Below are 21,720 nucleotides of genomic sequence, written 5' to 3'. Positions count from 1 at the left end.
AAAAAGTTTATGATTATTTTGTAAGTTTTCTGAATTTTCTGCCGTGTGGGTATTGGTGATGCTGGTGAGAAACTGGTGTTTTAGTTTGCTTAGTCTCTTGCGCGAAATTGATTGATGATAATTGGCATAGCACTAACATAAAACGAAAATCTATTGGAGTCACTCTCTAATGTTGAGTTTCACGAAAAGACTGGGGAGACTAGCTGCTATGGAAATGCGTCCTAATCAGTGGCATCACGTATCTTCTACCACATGTCCATTCCGTAAATCTTAACCGAAGATGGACGGTAAGTAAGGACCAACGGACAAGCAAGTTACATTTTTTTCGGCACTTGGATAGTCTATCAGGTACCACAGTTAACAATATTTACTGCTTCCAAGTGCTAAAATGATAGTGCGGGGTACAGCGGGAAAAAAAAAACAGTCTGCAGTATGATGATCAAAGGATTTACTCCTCCCTCGTCATATAACACTGACTGTCGGTAGTAGTTTGTGGCCAAAGACGGTCACCGGTTTCATTCTCACATCACTGATCAGATCTGCCTCCTTCCCATCCTCCACGATTTTCTAGTGACCTACAATAAATGTGTACCTAAAAGGAAGCGTGTTCGGGGCACATGAAACGCGACACAAAATTCGTTGGATGGAATACGCAGCATAACTGCGGATGACCCTAAATACCGTTTCATCAATGGGTGAAACATTAGGAGACATGCATTAGAACCGATGGACATGATTCTTAAGTACGTCCTCGGATTATTTCACAGCAGTTTATTCATGACGTGGCTTGAAAACTGAAAAAAAATTATTTTGTGATCGAATAAATTTTGTAAATGTCCTGCGGAATACAAAATGTGTTGCTTTCCATCCCCTTCCCTTCTCCATCCTATCTCTAAACCTCCGTATTTACGTGCATTACAACCCCGTGCACAGTGCAAGCCGTTATACCACCGTTTAACAAGTACCTACGCTATCTGGAACCGAGTTTTCGGCGCTGACTCAGTCTTTGTCCAGTTAGGAGAGAATCTGATCTCACGCCTAACTTGTAGCTCTCCGCCTCTCTGCAGCTCTGCCGATACCCCAGAGAGATCGTCCTCCCTTCCGAAGGCGTAGAATCAGTTTTTCTCGCTCCTAATGCCGCTCCTTTCGTTTTTCGCATTTCCACACCCAAACTCACGAACGAAACGAAGATCTCAGCAGCAATGGATAACTGATACGGCAGAATTCTATAAGTTACCTTCAGCCTATAATCTCTCTCGTGGAGATTGTGTGTCAGTAAACACATTTGTCCGGGATAGGAAATATAAGAGGGGGAAATATCGTGAGTTTCACACAGTTTCTTCCCGACCTCTCGAATGGTGTGCTAACGAAATAAGATACAAAGTACGAATTGATATAATTTTATTCAACGTACAAGAGCATCATCATGTTAAGATCATCTGTGGTTTCTTCTGTGTTGAAAAATCAGTGGTTTGGTAGCAAGGGGGCAGATGAAAAATGTTTCGCAACAAGACAGTATTGAACGGAGAAGTTGTAGCCTCGGAGACAGCAGGCAGAACAAGTTTCCCGCCGGTCACGTCACAAAGCCGCACCGAGGCCTACTTTCCTGCACGCAGAATGGGAATACAGGGGCTGTCGTTTCCTAGGAAACGCGACAGCTGCCCGTTGGTCTCTTCACAGCTGCTGCCTTGATCACGAATATTTCCAACATTATATTCACCATTATCCTGACAACTATAGAAGATAGTACCACGTAACATTTTGGGCTAGCTAGAAAACTTAGTATTTTGTACCATAGATTAACGTGCCATCTGAAACTTACTCGTTGCTCGCTACTTTCAATGCCGATCGTCATTTTGTGTAAAGCCTCTGCCGCGCCGTTATCACTGGGCGGTATGCCCTAGGCGTTTATTTACGTTGAAGAGCTCAACAAGTAATATGTACATTTCAAAACCTTGTTAGTAATGATTAGCGTACATTTCGTATGTTCCTAAATTGTTGGAACCTATGTATTACTGACGAATAATAGTATAAACTAATGGAAATTTCTTATCTTAGAAGCTAGATTAAGGAAAGTCAAACCTACGTTTCTAGCATTTGTAGACTTAGAGAAAGCTTTTTACAATGTTGACTGGAATACTCTTTTTCAAATTCTAAAGGTGGCAGGGGTAAAATACAGGCAGCGAAAGGCTATTTACAATTTGTACAGAAACCAGATGGCAGTTATAAGAGTCGAGGGGCATGAAAGGGAAGCAGTGGTGGGGAAGGGAGTGAGACAGGGTTGTAGGCTATCCCCGATGTTATTCAATCTGTATATTGAGCAAGCAGTAAAGGAAACAAAAGGAAAATTCGGAGTAGGTACTAAAATCCATGGAGAAGAAATAAAAACTTTGAGGTTCGCCGATGACATTGTAATTCTCTCAGAGACAGCAAAGGACTTGGAAGAGCAGTTGAACGGAATGGGCAGTTTCTTGAAAAGAGGATATAAGATGAATATCAACAAAAGCAAAACGAGGATAATGGAATGTAGTCGAATTAAGTCGCGTGATGCTGAGGGAATTAGGTTAGGAAATGAGACACTTAAAGTAGTAAAGGAGTTTTGCTATTTGGGGAGCAAAATAACTGATGATGGTCGAAGTAGAGAGGATATAAAACGTAGACTGGCAATGGCAAGGAAAGCGTATCTGAAGAAGAGAAATTTGTTAACATCGAGTATAGATTAAAATGTCAGGAAGTCGTTTGTGAAAGTATTCGTATGGAGTGTAGCCATGTATGGAACTGAAACATGGACGATAAATAGTTTAGATAAGAAAAGAATAGAAGCTTTCGAAATGTGGTGCTACAGAAGAATGCTGAAGATTATATGGGTAGATCACATAACTAATGAGGAGGTATTGGACAGAATTGGGAGAAGAGGAGTTTGTGGCACAACTTGACAAGAAGAAGGGATCCGTTGGTAGGACAGGTTCTGAGGCATCAGGGGATCACCAATTTAGCACTGGAGGCAGCGTGGAGGGTAAAAATCGTAGAGGGAGACCAAGAGATGAATACACTATGCAAATTCAGAAGGATGTAGGTTGCAGTAAGTACTGGGAGATGAAGAAGCTTGCACAGGATGGAGTAGCATGGAGAGCTGCATCAAACAAGTCTCAGGACTGAAGACCACAACAACAACAACAATGGAAATTACTCATGACCTTACACTTTGCAGTAAATAGTAATCTTTTCCGCCTGGCAGCTACTGCGATTAGTTCCTACTGCTTCCACGGCTACACTTTCGTCGAACGACCTGTAAATATTTTTTTTTAATCTAAGACGTAAGCCGCTATTTATATGTCTCATTTTTATAAGCATTGACGCAAACAGGCAGATAAATTTAGATCGCCGACAAAATAAAACTATGTTAAGACTGATCTACCTTTCTATAGTATGCACGTAAGAAACGATATTCAACTATCTAAATATTCTTTGCCACTACAAATGCTGTCATTAACGTATATAACGCCTTCTACGTTCCGTAGCCAGGTGCGTGCGTCGCATGAGCTAATTCACGGAAGTAACAAGACGCATCTGAGAGTAACGAGGTGGAAATAGAAAAAAAAACTAACTCACCCAGAGTCCGACACGAATTTGCAAATGGAAAAGGAAACACGCGAATGATGGAGTGCATAAGCGAGTTAGTACCAAATCGTGACTCCAGATATCTGTGGTTGTTTAACGATGCTGCTGTGATGTACAGGAAGATGTCATCGTTGAGTGGCTGTAGGAGGATAGAAGATGACTAAGTCAAAAGAATTCTACTGAGTGTGATGAATGCCAGATCACTCTACATCTAGGAAAAGGTAAGTTTATGCAGAGTAGTAAGAAAAACAATTCCGTTCTGTTCGAATACATTTTTAGAAGTGTCCTGTCTGACACCGTCAAGTTGATTAAATATCTAGACCTGACTTTGCAAAGCCGGCCGCTGTGGCCGTGCGTTTCTAGGCGCTTTAGTCTGGAACCGCGTTACCGCTACGGTTGCAGGTTCGAATCCTGCCTCGGGCATGGATGTGTGTGTCATGTCCTTAGGTTAGTTAGGTTTAAGTAGTTCTAAGTTCTAGGGGACTGATGACCACAGATGTTAAGTCCCATAGTGCTCAGAGCCATTTGAACCATTTTTTTTTACTTTGCAAAGAGATATGAAATTATCAAGGGCAGGCAAATGGTCGACTTCGGTTTATAGTGTGAATTTTAGGGAAGTGCGGTTCGTCCGGAATGGAGACAGAGCGTAGCACACTGGTGTGACTCATTCTTGAGTACTGCTCGAATGTTTGTGATCCAAACCAGGTCGGGTTAATGGAAGAGATCGAAGCAATTCAGATGTGGGTTGGTAGATTAGTTACCGGTTGGTTCGATCAACAGGCAAGTATTACGGAGATGCTTCGCGAACTCAAATGGGAATCCCTGGAGGGAAGGCGTTCTTTTCGCGGAACATTGAGAAAATTTAAGGAAACGGCATTTGTAGATGACTGCAGAACGATTCTACTGCCGCCAACGTACATTTCACGTAAGATCTACGAAGATAAGAGAAACTAGGGCTCGTACGGAAGCATAAAGACAGTCGCCTCCACCATGCACCATACGGTAGCTCCGTACGGTAGCTTGCTAAGTATCTATGTAGAATACCCACGTTTCAATCTCCATTACATACAAAAAACCTCGTCACATCCGGGTTTGTCGCATTTGAAACATACGACAATTTATTCAGTTCAACGTAGCATGTGTTTCGGTTCACGGAACTCTCACCTGGAGCTTCTCATTGAATATATCCTATCAGAAATCGATTTCAATACGGCTGGAGGAGGGAATCAGCTACGTCATCCTCTAAAGTGGGTCAAGGGGACCACAGAAAATGGCAGATCTTAATTGGACCTGAGGCTCAGAAAGTAGGAGCCAAGAACCTTAGCAGCTGCGTCGTCTGATAAGTTAGGACTGGAGGTACATCACGCGTGTGTGTCAAGGAGATTACTTTTGAAACTGCATGTGGTTTATACCATCGCAGTTTCCATAGTAAATGCCAAATATTTAATGCTACGCCAGTGATGACACTAACTTACAAAATGCTCGTCAACACCTGCTTCGTGACAATCAAACTAATCATGTATCCGCTCGAAACATTCAAAATGAATATGTGCCCCTGACCACAAATGGTAGATGACGGAGAAGTGCTGACTCTGCACAACTTTTTGTGATAGGCTGGTCTTGCTCGTATGCTGAAACAGCAGAATGGAAGGAACTCAGGCAGTCAGTTGTCCACGAGCGAGATAGTCCAGTGTATTGAAAGTGAGGGCTCAGACAGGCCACGCTTCGAAGTCTTCTGTTCCGCTCTGTCTTTGCCGATCGTGCGATACAAAAACATCGACATGGATATAGAGAGATATTTTTGTATCGCACGATCGCTATAAGACGGGGCGTATCCCGTCTGGGCCCTCACTTTCAACGCACTTGATTATCCCGCCTGTGGACAACTGACAGTCTGGGTTCCCTCCATCCAGCTGTTTCACTGAACGAGCACAACCAGTCTTCCACAAACGTGGCCCTGCGTATCTTAATCACTCCAGGCGTCTTGGAACCATTCCGCCAATATTCGCCATGGCACTCTGCCGCATCCGACTGGCCTGCGTATTTTGAACCCCTAGTGTAATGTTCGTGCCTTAGTAATCTTGAAAGGTTCTGTACGTCACGTCTGTACTTATAGGACATTGAAGATCAGTTTGTGTTCATTCTTATGCATTTTTTGACCATTGTTAACCATAAAAAGAAGTGACTGAATTTGGTTTATAGAAACACTAACACTACCTTTTAGTAAGACTGGGAACGTACTCAATAAGACATATGCAAAATGACCACTCTCCGAAAAACGATATTCAGCAACACAAATGCAACATATTGGCCAATAATACATTTTACAATCGGTGTCTTTTAGACTACATACTAGCAATCATTACGGGCTGGCTAAAAAGCCACCTGTAATTTTTGTCCTTCTTTTTTTTACATATATCAATGTAAGTATTCAAATATACACAAATCCGTATTTATACTAAATTTTTTCTATTTAGACCATACTGACTGTAGTACTTATCCATTTTCACAAAAGATCTGTAGATACCAAGAAATTATGGTGCACGTCAGTGTGACTAAAAAAAGAACAATAGTATTTCATGTTTTTCAGAACTTCGTGAATTAAATTTTGTTTTTGAAAACCAAACTCTGATAAATATATAAGAGCTATAAGCTTCATTAAAATGATGTCTACTGAGATCCCGGTACCGTGTCTCCGATGTTGCTTGCGACTTGAGCAACCGACGATACAGTGACAGGAAGAATTTTCTGATTACGTGAGTCAGCACACACAAACAGTTACGGTAGTACACGTAACACGTGCACGTGTATCAACACAGAACTCCGAACAGATGTTCGCTGTGATCATAGTATACGACGACTGCATGATTCCTGATGAATCACGACTCGTGATGTAGCTAAGCAGGATAGCCTCAAGGAGTTAGGCATTTTAACGGAAGCATAACAATACACATATTCGCTAGTAAAATTGTCGTAAATAAGGCATAACAACTGAGAAGAAGAATGCTGATGTCCATATATACAACACTAGAGGAAAAAAGACCTTTATTATCATTATTAAAGCTAGCAGTGGGTCAGAAGGAATCCAATACGCAGCAACAAAATTTTTCATTTTTTATCCGATAACATAAAATGTCTGAAAGGTAGCAAAGCAAGTTATAAATGTAACCTAAAATCATTTCTGCTGGACAACTCCCTCTGTTCAATGGACGAATTTTTATTTAAAAACTGATATCCGATATTAAAAAAAGAAAAAAGAGACATGCTGTTATGAGTAGTTGTATCAATCGGGCTCAAAAACATGTTATTTGATGTTAACATTAATCAAGTATACATATCCGGTAAACTGACTCGCTTTACATCCTTTCGACAAAAGACCCGTTCAAATGATCTATGGAACACGTAAGTAACTAACTAGTTATTTCCTTAGCATATTTTTCACATTTTCATTAGAAAGTTTTCTACTTTGTCAACATTTACAGGATATCCGGGGGTGTATGGTGGAGATGGGGGAATTTCGAAATGCTGAAAACTTTCATGTCAGTCCTTCTGTTAGCGCAGAATCGTCAGTAAAACAAAAAAGTTAGAAACAAACTGCAACTCTTTTTAGTTCTTTGTATTGTAACACCAATACCCTGAAATTTATTATTTTCAGTTTCCAATGAATAATGTTTTGCCCTTATTTTGTGTAAATTTTGTCAATATTTACATTTATTTATGATTTTGTACCGAATATGATCTGCGAAATTATTATATGATTTATTGGTCGACGTATAGGATCCATAGGGTAGGAAAAGGTGGAGGGAAATCCCTCTGTGTTAATGAGACCAAAGCACGCCGATGGAAAAAGTGGAGAGCACGATAACAGGGCGCCAACCGGGAACAAATCCAGTCAGTAGTCAGTCATCATTGTGAGCTCATCCTTGCATGGATACGAGGCTAAAATCTACTTTGGGTATTATTTCATTCAGAACTAGCCAGATTAATTTCGTACTGTTAATGTGAAGGTGGCAAGGATGTGTCACAGTAAGGTGCGTAATGGAATAGTTAATGAAGAGACTTACTGCTCTTTCAAATTTTAGGTTTACATATTACAAACTTCTTGTCCATTAAAATGTAGGTCCAATTAGGACTGGTCACCCTATTACTACCTTGCTACAATTCTTAACTGTGTTTTGTGTATCCTAAAAGAAACCATTTGCAATCTGCATTGTTTTTCACGCTGATCATCGTATTTTTTGGATACGAAGAATTAACTCTGAATTCTATCGTCTAAATGAACCATTAACAACATGCTCATGGTCCAAATTTAGTAAAATGACAATACAATGACTTGTATGGAAATGGGTAGCAAGCGGTGTTATGGTAGCCATCTTCAGTATCATAGTTACAATAGTGCGGACCAGATATTTCGCACAGATGAAGAGTACTGGTTCACAATTGATCAACATAGAGTCATTTGAATAACAATAGCCGCCTAAAAACCCTCCAGTATGTAGACTTTTCATTAGTCTTGTGTGGCTCAAATGATTTTTAAATACAAAGATCTGAAATTATGTCTAAAATTACAATACTTCATGTCTGACTAATAAAAAGGGTTAAGAAACCAATACTTACGGGAAGCTTACATCACAAATATCAATGGAACAGTTCAAATGATTTAAATGGCTCTGAGCACTAAGGGACTTAACATCTGAGGTCATCAGTCCCCTAGAACTTAGAACTACTTAAACATAACTAACCTAAGGACATCACACACATCCATGTCCGAGGCAGGATTCGAACCTGCGACCGTAGCAGTCGCGAGGTTCCGGGCTGAAGCGCCAAGAACTGATCGGCCACCGCGGCCGGCAATGGAAGAGTTAATAGGTAGCACCACCACTAGTACAAATGCAGACTAAATTTTTTTTTCAATTTGGCGCCTGTTGTTTACGTCGGGTTAGCCATTTGTCAAGTACGTTAGATACAATTTTCGCTACCATCAATAAACAAATCACGTAATACGAAAATGTCAGGTAAGGTGTGTAACTATATTTTAGAGTTCTTAGCAAACACACACCAATGCATGCCTCAGAAATAAGAATTATGGTCAAATGTGAATGCAGCATACCACGGGCCTAAGGGAAGTTTGATAAGGCCATTATGATACACGATATACATTGTAACGATGAGCATATCGTCAATAATGCCCTGTGGCAGTCGTGGGTGACGATAATTGTCACAAATTTATTTCGGAGCACAGGATCAATTATAGGAGACCGTGGTTGATAGGAAGGCTGATAACTAACCAACAAAATAACGGAATGTAAGATAGAGCATACCAAAAGGAAGGAGGCTGCACTCCGCTATCGCCGAACTTTCGCAACCGTCGTACATGCATGTGGAACGGTCGCATCAATTCCGTAGAGGGTTACGAAGAAGGGACACGTATTCGTTGGAAGAATATTGAAGAACTGCGTTTCATTCATGAAGAAGTCGCTAGCAAAATCCTCGTCCAATAGTTTCTTGAGTACTGATTCTTAGTGTGCGGGTTACATAACTAATTCGATAAAGAGAGACAGAAAATTAAAACAAGAACCGAGCAATTAGTCAAAGGTTTGTTTGAACAGCTTGAAAGTATCACAGAAATGTACAACAATAGCCAGTAGATTACTGTCAGAACGAGACCAGGAATTTCCAAATGCGACAGGAGCTACTTTACGTCTTCCCACAAATATTCCGTTGGATGACAACGGGGATATACATATTAGTGCTTACAGGACTTTCTGTCATGGCCAGAGAATGGAAAAAAGCATCAGGTCCAGCTTCTCTACCCCAGATTGCATCCCAAAAGTGCCTTATAACATCTCCAACAAACTTTGTCTGCAGCGTTCAGGAACAGGGTACATCACGGCAATAACATGTAGCGCCTACTATTACGTTAGGGCACTCATAACTCGCAAGATACTTAACGTGGTTTTTGAAATTTTCGCAGTAAAATAAATATTTCATGAGGTTTCGGGGTTGGAGCCGGAAGACGTCAACTTTTGCCATGATATTTCAGCTTACGATCATTCAGCCATTTGTGTGTGTGTGCGTGAGAGAGAGGGAGAGAAGGAGAGAAGGAGAGGGAGAGAGAGAGAGAGAGAGAGAGAGAGAGAGAGAGAGAGAGCCGAAATACCGTGGCACAATGTCGGCGTCATCCGGCTGCAAGCACGAAATTTCATGGAAGATACTTCATGTTATTTGAAGCCTCCATCACGTCCTGATTTATAGAGATTCTCCTCAAAATGCTGAATCCTTTCATATTTATAAAGGAAACAGACGTGACATATCAAGCGTGTCCACACACCTTTGCAGATTGTCTCTCTACCCCCGCCCCTCCCCCCCCCCCCCCCCCGCCCGCCTCCCTCCCTCTCTCTCACTCTCTTTGTCTCACAAACACGCAAGCACACGTACACGTAGCACGCAAATGCACGTCTTGCAGTAACTGTTCTGTAGAATTGCTTAAGCTACAGCCGTGCTCGTGTTGCATTGAGTGAGCGTTGCAATAAAAGAGCGTCAGCGCAACCGCTAAACGCTGTATTCGTAATCGGGACAACCGCAGTCTGAACTGTCATCTGACCAACTGTCTCTGCGCTCTCCGCGGTGTTCCAGTTCCCTCTCACTCAAGCTTCGGCCGACAGCATTCTTTACCACTCTCAGCTGTCACCAAGTATTCTGTAGCAGGTCCTCCACTATCATCCGTACTTCACAGACAAACCAACTGAATCATGACTTGGGTAGGTACTCGCAAGGTTTATCCTCACGTTTGTACGCATAGTGATCATGCACGCTATAGTAGGGTAGGATTATTTACGTTTCCATACTTGTAATTCACCATTGTCAGTTGATCATAGTAGTGTAGTAGTGCTATTGCGGTTGTGTGAAACACTAGTTGCAATAGGCTACACAGTAATTTACCTGAAACCAAAATGGGAGATACCATTGGATAATGGGGCTGTGTGAACAGTGCTTTTTTTTCTGAGAAATCAGCGGACTAGCAACAAGTATGTGACAGTACTGGAAACTATTTCGACATGGTCAGGCACGAATTCGTGTGCTTGCACATGAGTTGGCAATGAAAACAACGGGAGTGTTGTGTTTCCGCCACTGAGAGTAGAAAGCGACACTGCGTAAAATCGACCTGCTCAGCGTAGTTCTGAAGTCAGCATTCGCTGTATCTCTTTCGGCTAATGTTTCCTCCCACGCACACTTTACCTTCTAGTTGTAACACGATAATCCGCTTGAAATCAGACTACTGAAGCACGCTAACGTTTGTCATCGACGGATGACAAGTATATGCTGACATCGCCGAATCACTGTTTCTATAATTTCTGTTTGAAAATTCTTTTATTGCAGAGCATGGCTCGAAAAAACTGGAATAATCATCGTTTTAGCGTATTTGATCATCCCTTCAACAAGCAAAGCAAGAAAACATCCAGAGAGCAATTCGCCTTATCTCGGCAAGTACCTCTCTACTTTTGGAATCCTTTTTTCCTCTCATGTGTGGGCGGCACGCGCAAACAAGGCTTCTCAACATAGGTTTGTTCAAATATTTGCTTTCTTATACTGCAGTTAATTCGGGACTCCGTGATATCTACATAAATATTTAGTTCAGTTACCTGAACACCTTCCAGGGGAGTGGATGATGCACGCCATATGATGTAAAGTGTGTCTCATTCAGGAGGAACACTCTTGCGGACTTTAGAAGAAACCGCTCAAAGAAACCCAAACGTATATCCTCTCTCAGTGGCATTCCATGGAACAGTGGAGCAAAACAGAAGTACTAAATTATTTAACCATTTTTCTTATTAAAATGCGTTGTGAGATATTAGGTACATTTATAATTCTGTGATGAAGGATATACGTGGAGCTTTGTCACAATCTAGAAAAATAATTTTAAAAAATCTGTTAGCATCCTGAGTATATACACAGAAAACTGACGAACGGTGGTTTGGTACAGATTAAAGTGAGATTACAGTCTTATAGAAATCAGGTCATTATAGAAGGAATCTAATAAGTGAATAGTTCCTAATTACTTATCGAAAACTGTCACACTGACTGCGAGGTGAAAGTAACGTGTGTATTTTATTTTATCTGACTCGCATGCTAAACACGCTAAGCGACAATACACACACACACCATCAGTAAAGTGACCTTTTCAAAATGAACAATCAGTTTCGAAATTGCGTGGCGCCACAAAAAGTTATACATTTTTTGCTACTGAAATTATCGTAATTATTTGATGACGTGCTGTTGTTGTTGTTGTGGTCTTCAGTCCTGAGACTGGTTTGATGCAGCTATCCTTGCTACTCTATCCTGTGCAAGCTTTTTCATCTCCCAGTACCTACTGAAACCTACATCATTCTGAATCTGCTTAGTGTATTCATCTCTTGGTCTCCCTCTACGATTTTTACCCTCCACGCTGCCCTCCAATACTAAATTGGTGATCCCTTGATGCCTCAGAACATGTCCTACCAACCGATCCCTTCTTCTGGTCAAGTTGTGCCACAAACTTCTCTTCTCCCCAATCCTATTCAATACATCCTCATTAGTTATGTGATCTACCCATCTAATCTTCAGCATTCTTCTGTAGCACCACATTTCGAAAGCTTCTATTCTCTTCTTGTCCAAACTATTTATCGTCCATGTTTCACTTCCATACATGGCTACACTCCATACGAATACTTTCAGAAATGACTTCTGACACTTAAATCAATACTGGATGTTAACAAATTTCTCTTCTTCAGAAACGCTTTCCTTGCCATTGCCAGCCTACATTTTATATCCTCTCTACTTCGACCATCATCAGTTATTTTGCTCCCCAAATAGCAAAACTCCTTTACTACTTTAAGTGCCTCATTTCCTAATCTAATTCCCTCAGCATCACCCGACTTAATTAGACTACATTCCATTATCCTTGTTTTGCTTTTGTTGATGTTCATCTTATATCCTCCTTTCAAGACACTGTCCATTCCATTCAACTGCTCTTCCAAGTCCTTTGCTGTCTCTGACAGAATTACAATGTCATCAGCGAACCTCAAAGTTTTTATTTCTTCTCCATGAATTTTAATACCTACTCCGAATTTTTCTTTTGTTTCCTTTACTGCTTGCTCAATATACAGATTGAACAACATCGGGGAGAGGCTACAACCCTGTCTTACTCCCTTCCCAAACACTGCTTCCCTTTCATGCCCCTCGACTCTTATAACTGCCATCTGGTTTCTGTACAAACTGTAAATAGCCTTTCGCTCCCTGTATTTTACCCCTGCCACCTTTAGAATTTGAAAGAGAGTATTCCAGTCAACATTGTCAAAAGCTTTCTCTAAGTCTACAAATGCTAGAAACGTAGGTTTGCCTTTCCTTAATCTTTCTTCTAAGATAAGTCGTAAGGTCAGTATTGCCTCACGTGTTCCAGTGTTTCTACGGAATCCAAACTGATCTTCCCCGAGGTTGGCTTCTACTAGTTTTTCCATTCGTCTGTAAAGAGTTCGTGTTAGTATTTTGCAACTGTGACTTATTAAGCTGATAGTTCGGTAATTTTCACATCTGTCAACACTTGCTTTCTTTGGGATTGGAATTATTATATTCTTCTTGAAGTCTGAGGGTATTTCGCCTGTTTCATACATCTTGCTCACCAGATGGTAGAGTTTTGTCAGGACTGGCTCTCCCACGGCCGTCAGTAGTTCCAATGGAATATTGTCTACTCCGGGGGCCTTGTTTCGACTCAGGTCTTTCAGTGCTCTGTCAAACTCTTCACGCAGTATCATATCTCCCATTTCATCTTCATCTACATCCTCTTCCATTTCCATAATATTGTCCTCAAGTACATCGCCCTTGTATAGACCCTCTATATACTCCTTCCACCTTTCTGCTTTCCCTTCTTTGCTTAGAACTGGGTTTCCATCTGAGCTCTTGATATTCATACAAGTCGTTCTCTTATCTCCAAAGGTCTCTTTAATTTTCCTGTGGGCGGTATCTGTCTTACCCCTAGTGAGATAGGCCTCTACATCCTTACATTTGTCCTCTAGCCATCCCTGCTTAGCCATTTTGCACTTCCTGTCGATCTCATTTTTGAGACGTTTGTATTCCTTTTTGCCTGTTTCACTTACTGCATTTTTATATTTTCTCCTTTCATCAATTAAATTCAATATTTCTTCTGTTACCCAAGGATTTCTACTAGCCCTCGTCTTTTTACCTACTTGATCCTCTGCTGCCTTCACTACTACATACCTCAAAGCTACCCATTCTTCTTCTACTGTATTTATTTCCCCCATTCCTGTCAATTGCTCCCTTATGCTCTCCCTGAATCTCTGTACAACCTCTGGTTCTTTTAGTTTATCCAGGTCCCATCTCCTTAAATTCCCACCTTTTTGCAGTTTCTTCAGTTTTAATCTACAGGTCATAACCAATAGATTGTGGTCAGAGTCCACATCTGCCCCTGGAAATGTCTTACAATTTAAAACCTGGTTCCTAAATCTCTGTTTTACCATTATATAATCTATCTGATACCTTTTAGTATCTCCAGGCTTCTTCCATGTATACAACCTTCTTTCATGATTCTTAAACCAAGTGTTAGCTATGATTATGTTGTGCTCTGTGCAAAATTCTACCAGGCGGCTTCCTCTTTCATTTCTGTCCCCCAATCCATATTCACCTACTATGTTTCCTTCTCTCCCTTTTCCTACACTCGAATTCCAGTCACCCATGACTATTAAATTTTCGTCTCCCTTCACAATCTGAATAATTTCTTTTATTTCATCATACATTTCTTCAATTTCTTCGTCATCTGCAGAGCTAGTTGGCATATAAACTTGTACTACTGTAGTAGGTGTGGGCTTCGTATCTATCTTGGCCACAATAATGCGTTCACTATGCTGTTTGTAGTAGCTTACCCGCATTCCTATTTTCCTATTCATTAATAAACCTACTCCTGCATTACCCCTATTTGATTTTGTGTTTATAACCCTGTAGTCACCTGACCAGAAGTCTTGTTCCTCCTGCCACCGAACTTCACTAATTCCCACTATATCTAACTTCAACCTATCCATTTCCCTTTTTAAATTTTCTAACCTACCTGCCCGATTAAGGGATCTGACATTCCACGCTCCGATCCGTAGAACGCCAGTTTTCTTTCTCCTGATAACGACATCCTCTTGAGTAGTCCCCGCCCGGAGATCCGAATGGGGGACTATTTTACCTCCGGAATATTTTACCCAAGAGGACGCCATCATCATGTAATCATACAGTAAAGCTGCATGCCCTCGGGAAAAATTACGGCTGTAGTTTCCCCTTGCTTTCAACCGTTCGCAGTACCAGCACAGCAAGGCCGTTTTGGTTATTGTTACAAGGCCAGATCAGTCAATCATCCAGACTGTTGCCCTTGCAACTACTGAAAAGGCTGCTGCCCCTCTTCAGGAACCACACGTTTGTCTGGCCTCTCAACAGATACCCCTCCGTTGTGGTTGCACCTACGGTACGGCTATCTGTATCGCTGAGGCACGCAAGCCTCCCCACCAACGGCAAGGTCCATGGTTCATGGGGAGGGGGGGGGGGGATGACGTGCTAGTAAACTTAATCTCCAACTAACCATCTGCCTGCAGGGGGCACAGATAAACTTCAGAAACAGTCTTTACCAAACTGTATGAGTCACACTGCAGCACCTATTTTCTGACGTATTCAACTGCATCATGGGGTAGCAGAAACCGTCTGCATGTAACTGCTTGGTTTTCATCTTATGGTTACACGGACCAAGAGACGTTTCATGAAAAGAATCGCGTGTACTGGTGCAGGCGTCTTCGTGCACGTTATATAAATGTGAGTAACGTAGATCGTCTTTTCTAAGATTCCGTTCCTGGAGAGTTTATCATTTGGCAACTAACCCCCAAACCGGGAGGAATATGACGCTGCTGAACGTGGCCGTTAAACGCAAGACACGTTTAACTGCAGCTCACGATGACGTTCACTGATTAAAAGAACCAACTGAATTATGGCTGGGGATCTATTAGCACAAGATTAGCTCACATTGTTTCAGGACACACTTCTAACGTTAGTCATCCATCATATCGCATGCATTAGGTCCTTGCCTGGTAAACAAGCCTGATGCACAAACAAACTTAACGATGTTGTTGTTGCTTTACTACTTGCTTTGCTGCACAAGAACAAGCTTGTAACTGCAAAATAGGAACTAAGTCGCCTGCGATTTGTTGGGAGAAGGCTAGCATGGAGTGGCATATCTGTTGACAAAAGTATCGGTTCAGCAATAGTAGTATTTGGCATTGATTCAGAACTGGGATATCCCTACATGTGAAGCGGTAGAAATCTCTCTTCTCATAGTAGACACCACTGTATTGCACCTGCGATGAAAGGAAGTCCATCTGTGACACTGGATGTAAGGGCCCGAATCTTCCTGAGTGGGATTAAAGTCCATTCGCTGGTGCGGGCCAAGTTTTCATTTGGCGTAGGTCTGGAGAACCATACGATTTTCAATGTTTTCATACAGTGGTTGAATCAAAAATGTCTTCGTCACTGTGAGCCCATCTTTTTCAATAGCCCGTGCAGCACTACGTGGTTTTACGTTGCATGCGATGTAGAATGCAATTTTCAATACTGGACTGTCAGCGAGACAGAGAACTTAAAATACGCAGGGAATTATGACACTTCTCGCGATTGAAACAAAGAATTTTGCATTTGCAACGTCAGGCGAAAGAATGAACGAAGGTTGCGTGCGAAAATTTCTTTCTAACGAACACAAGACTGATAGAGTGGGTTCGGCTTTCAGTTTCCCGCTAAGGTACACCGACGGAGATGGTATTCTTGCTTACATAACGACAATTGTTTGAACATGGATTTCGTGTGTGAACGTCGAGACAAAATTGCAGTCTAGCGAGTGGGCTCACATCGGCTCACCGCGGATGTTTATTTTGGTGCAGGAAAGGCTTACTTGTGGTTCGGCTTCTGGAATCAAGCACAATAAATATTTTGGCAACGTGCAGAAAAATACTGAAGAACTAAAGAGCAATTAAAAACAAACGACACTGCTGTGCACATCTCCACGATAATTTGAGAGTTTGACAAGTCTGAAATATCAGCTATTTCACCATCTTACGTAACGCTCTGATATGTTCGCCAGTGATTACCACCTCATCCCGAACAGGAAAAGAATAACTACCGCCACAGGCTTTCGCAAACTAAATGTAGCCATTGAACGTGCTTGAAGGCACTTGCAGCAGAGGTTAGAGTCGAGGGTGTACAGTAGATTGTCCACGAAGAAACGAAACACCTCATGTTACCCTGAAAAGTAGCTTAAGCTTGTAGCTTTAGCAGTGATATATTTCAGTATCAACTGAGTAACTACGAAAAGTTGTTGTGATGAATATTTATTTCCAGACTAGTAGTCCTGGTCAAGAGCCAGCTTCCACTCACCTATAAAACATATGATATTTGTATGGAAACAACTTTCTACACCCACGTCTGTTCTCAGCGAAGATCTTCGAAACGGCGGAATGTGCAAGCCAGTGTACCATGTATCACGGTTGGATCCCGTTCTATTCGCGTATGGAGCGCGAGAACGATTGCTTAAACGCCAGTACACGTGCTGTAACTGGTTTAATTTTGTCTTCGGAGTCCGCTCGCGTGGTGTATGTAGGAAATCGCAGAATATTCCTAAATTACTCACATAACAGTGCTTTTTGAAGCTTTGTAAGTCGGCTTTCGCGTGACATTTGGCATCTATCGAACGCGGATGGAAGATCAGGTTTTTCAGCCTGTCCGTGACACTTTTTAACAGATATCTGTAACTATTCGTGCAGCCCTTCTTAGTAAGCTCAATGTCCCCTGCTAAAGGTATTTAGTACAAGTCCCACACACCTGAGAAATATTCTAAGGAGGGTCGAACAAATGCCTTGTAAGCTGCCTCCTTCGTACATCGATGCATTTTCCCTGTATCCTGGCAATGAACTGAAGTCTACCACCTGATTTATCTACAACTGATGCTATTTCATCACTCCGTTTCATATTTCGACAAAATGTTACGGCGAGGTATTTGTATGAGTTGACTGATTCTAATTGTGAATCGTTGATACTGTAGTCATAACACACTACATTTAAATTTGCGAAGTGCACAATTTTACAATTCTGAAAATTTAAAGTAAGTTACCAGTTTCCACAACTTATCAAGATCTGACTGAATCTTTGTACGGCTTCATTCATGCAGTACTTCATTATAGGTAACTGCATGATCTGCAAATTTTACGAGGTTACTATTAATAAGTCACTGTCTGCCAGGTCATTAATACGCACTGAGGTGACGAAAGTCGTGGGATAGTGATATGCACATGTACAGATCGTGGTATTATCTCGCACGCGAGGTACAAAAAGGGAAGGGAAGGTGATTCATCGGAAAAGGTTTCCGACTTGATTACGGTCGCACGACGGGAATTAAACAAACTTTGAATGCGGCGTGGTACTTGGAGCTAGACGCTTGGGACATTCCATTTCGGAAATAGTTACGGAATTCATTATTCTGAGATCCACGGTGACGATAGTGTGCCGAGAATACCAAATGTCAGGCATTACGTCTCACCATGGACAACGCAGTGGTCGACGGCCTTCACGTAACGACCGAGAGCAGCGGCATTTGCGTAGATTTGTCAATGGTAACAAACAAGCAACGCTGCCTGAAATAACCGCAGAAATCGACGTCGGACGTACGGCATACGGTACCCGTTAGGACAGTGTGGCGAAATTTTGCGTTAATGGGCTACAGCTGCAGACGACCGACGCGAGTGCCTTTGCTAACTGCACGACATCACCTGCAGCGCCTCTCCTGCGCTCGCGACCACATCGGTTGGACCATAGACACTGGAAAACCGTAGCCTGCCAAGATGAGTGCTGATTTCAGTTGGTACCAGTTGATGGCAGGGTTCGAGTGTGGCGCAGACCCCACGAAGGCATGGACCCAAGTTGTCAACAAGGTTCAAAAATGGTTCAAATGGCTCTTAGCACTGTGGGACTTAACTTCTTAGGTCATCAGTCCCCTAGATCGTAGAACTACTTAAACCTAACTAACCTAAGGTCATCACACACATCCATGCCCGAGGCAGGATTCGAAACTGCGACCGTAGCGGTCGCGCGGTTCCAAACTGAAGCGCCTAGAACCGCTCGGCCACCCCGGCCGGCTGTCGACAAGGCATTGTGCAAGTTGGTGGTGGCTCCATATTGGTGTGGGCTGTGTTTACATAGAATGAACTGAGCCCACTGGTCCATCGGCTACGTGGAGACCATTTGTAGCCATTCATGGACTTAATGTTTCTGTCACGCACTGCGCGGCCCCTCCCGCCGGAGGTTCGAGGCCTCCGTCGGGCAACGGTGTGTGTGTTCGTCTTACCATAAGTTAGTTTAAGTTAATTTAAGTAGTGTGTAAGTCTAGGGACCGATAACCTAAGCAGTTTGGTCACTTAGGAATTCATACGCATTTGAACATTTGAACTTAATGTTTCCAAACAACGTTGGAATTTTTATGAATGACAATACGCCATATCACCGGCCCACAACTGTTTGCGATTGGTTTGAAGAGCATTGTGGTCAGTTCGAGAGAATTATTTGGTCACCCAGATTGCCCGTCATGAATCCCATTGAACATTTATGGGACGTAATCGAGAGGTCAGTTCGTGCAGAATATCCTACACCGGTCCCACTTTCGCAATTATGGACGGATGTTGAGGCAGCGTGGCTCAACGTTCCTGCAGGGGACTTCCAAAGACTTGTTCAGTCCATTGCTGCATTACATCTACATCTACATTTATACTCCGCAAGCCACCCAACGTGTGTGGCGGAAGGCACTTTACGTGCCACTGTCATTACCTCCCTTTCCTGTTCCAGTCGCGTATGGTTCGCGGGAAGAACGACTGCCGGAAAGCCTCCATGCGCGCTCGAATCTCTCTAATTTTACATTCGTGATCTCCTCGGGAGGTATAAGTAGGGGGAAGCAATATGTTCGATACCTCATCCAGAAACGCACCCTCTCGAAACCTGGACAGCAAGCTACACCGCAATGCAGAGCGCCTCTCTTGCAGAGTCTACCACTTGAGTTTGCTAAACATCTCCGTAACGCTATCACGCTTACCAAATAACCCTGTGACGAAACGCGCCGCTCTTCTTTGGATCTTCTCTATCTCCTCCGTCAAACCGACCTGGTACGGATCCCACACTGATGAGCAATACTCAAGTATAGGTCGAACGAGTGTTTTGTAAGCCACCTCCTTTGTTGATGGACTACAATTTCTGAGGACTCTCCCAATGAATCTCAACCCGGCACCCGCCTTACCAACAATCAATTTTATATGATCATTCCACTTCAAATCGTTCCGAACGCATACTCCCAGATATTTTACAGAAGTAACTGCTACCAGTGTTTGTTGGCTCTGAGCACTATGGGACTTAACAGCTATGGTCATCAGTCCCCTAGAACTTAGAACTACTTAAACCTAACTAACCTAAGGACATCACACAATGCCCAGTCATCACGAGGCAGAGAAAATCCCTGACCCCGTCGGGAATCGAACCCGGGAACCCGGGCGCGGGAAGCGAGAACGCTACCGCACGACCACGAGCTGCGCACCCAGTGTTTGTTCCGTTATCATATAATCATACAATATTGGATCCTTCGTCAGGCAAAAGGCAGTCCAATACTATGTTAGGAGGTATCCCATGACTTATGTCACCTCAGTTTATAACACGAACAGCAAGCAACTTGGGGCACTACTTCTGTAGATAACGTTCCAGCCACTGTGTGTTACCTACCAAGAAATTCCTAATCCAGTCACAAAGTTTGGTTCATATGTTGTACGATCGTCTTGTGATACACTGAATCTGTGTACAGGAAAATAATTCGTTATGTTAGTGAGTGATTAATTCGTAAATGGAAGTAACTCTGCGAAAAAGCCGACGCAATTTCTCCGTGTAATGGCGCAACTGAGCATAATGTTCCAGTAGCCCGCACTGCAACATCGGGCACAGTGAGCGAGATGGGTAAGAGAAGGCGGCGGAGCGACTGGTACACTGGTGTGGGGTACTCGCCTGGGTCCATGGAGATGGCGGCGGCGGCGCCGGCGGCCGCGAGCAGCAGCACCAGCGGCAGCAGCGGGGAAGCTGGCGGCGCGACCATCCTGCAGGCACTGCCGGCCCGCCGCCGCTGCGCCTTCTTATAGCCTCGCCTCTCCTCCCGGAGGCTGCGGCCGCGGCGCGACACGGGAGGGCGCCCAATGCGACGGGCACGGCCCGCGATTTATTGAGGGCGCCGATCGAATCAAGGCCGGCCCAATCATCGCTGCACTCTTGCAGTGTGTGCGCCAATGGCATTCCTCTATATCGGTCGTGAACATAATTTTTAAGCAGCCCCTCGAGCTCCGATGCCTGTCTCCGCCATCTTCGTCAGTAGCGGAGATAGCAACGGAAAGCTCGAGAACTTCATTCTAATTGACGCGGCTCAAAATCAAGTCATGTTATTCATACATACCACCAAGTCAGACGCCGAGGACGTATGTCTTCATTTTTGGAAACTACACTACTGGCCATTAAAATTGCTTCACCACGAAGATGACGTGCTACAGACGCGAAATTTAACCGACAGGAAGAAGATGCTGCGATATGCAAATGATAAGCTTTTCAGAGCATTCGCACAAGGTTGGCACCGGTGGCGACACCTACAACGTGCTGACATAAGGAAAGTGTCCAACCGATTTCTCATACACAAACAGCATTTGACCGGCGTTGCCTGGTGAAACGTTGTTGTGATGCCTCGTGTAAGGAGAAGAAATGCGTACCATCACGTTTCCGACTTTGATAAAGGTCGGATTGTAGCCTACCGCGAATTGCGGTTTATCATATCGCGACATTGCTGCTGGCGTTGGTCGAGATCCAATGACTGTTAGCAGAATATGGAATCGGTGGGTTCAGGAGGATAATACGGTACGCCAAGCTGGATACCAAGAGCCTCGTATCACTAGCAGTCGAGACGACAGGCATCTTATCCGCATGGCTGAGGACGTTTCCAAGACAACGACCATCTGCACGAAC

At 43.0% G+C, this 21,720-nt stretch overlaps 1 protein-coding gene across 1 annotated transcript in view; it reads right to left on the bottom strand.

Annotated features, from left to right (window-relative positions):
- LOC124615417 (cartilage oligomeric matrix protein) overlaps window positions 1–20,801 on the bottom strand; it is a 394,327-nt gene extending 373,526 nt beyond the window's left edge. Inside the window, exon 1 of the mRNA XM_047143289.1 lies at window positions 20,722–20,801. Coding sequence (XP_046999245.1) covers window positions 20,722–20,731 — 10 coding nt within the window. The 5' untranslated portion in view covers window positions 20,732–20,801. The remainder of the gene's footprint in view (window positions 1–20,721) is intronic.
- Between the last annotated feature and the right edge of the window lie 919 nt (window positions 20,802–21,720).

The sequence above is a fragment of the Schistocerca americana genome, chromosome 5 (genome assembly GCF_021461395.2).
Source record: "Schistocerca americana isolate TAMUIC-IGC-003095 chromosome 5, iqSchAmer2.1, whole genome shotgun sequence".
Taxonomy (NCBI): Eukaryota; Metazoa; Arthropoda; class Insecta; order Orthoptera; family Acrididae; genus Schistocerca; species Schistocerca americana.
The sequence above is the reverse complement of the archived record's forward strand: the minus strand, read 5'-3'. Positions and strand labels throughout refer to the sequence as shown.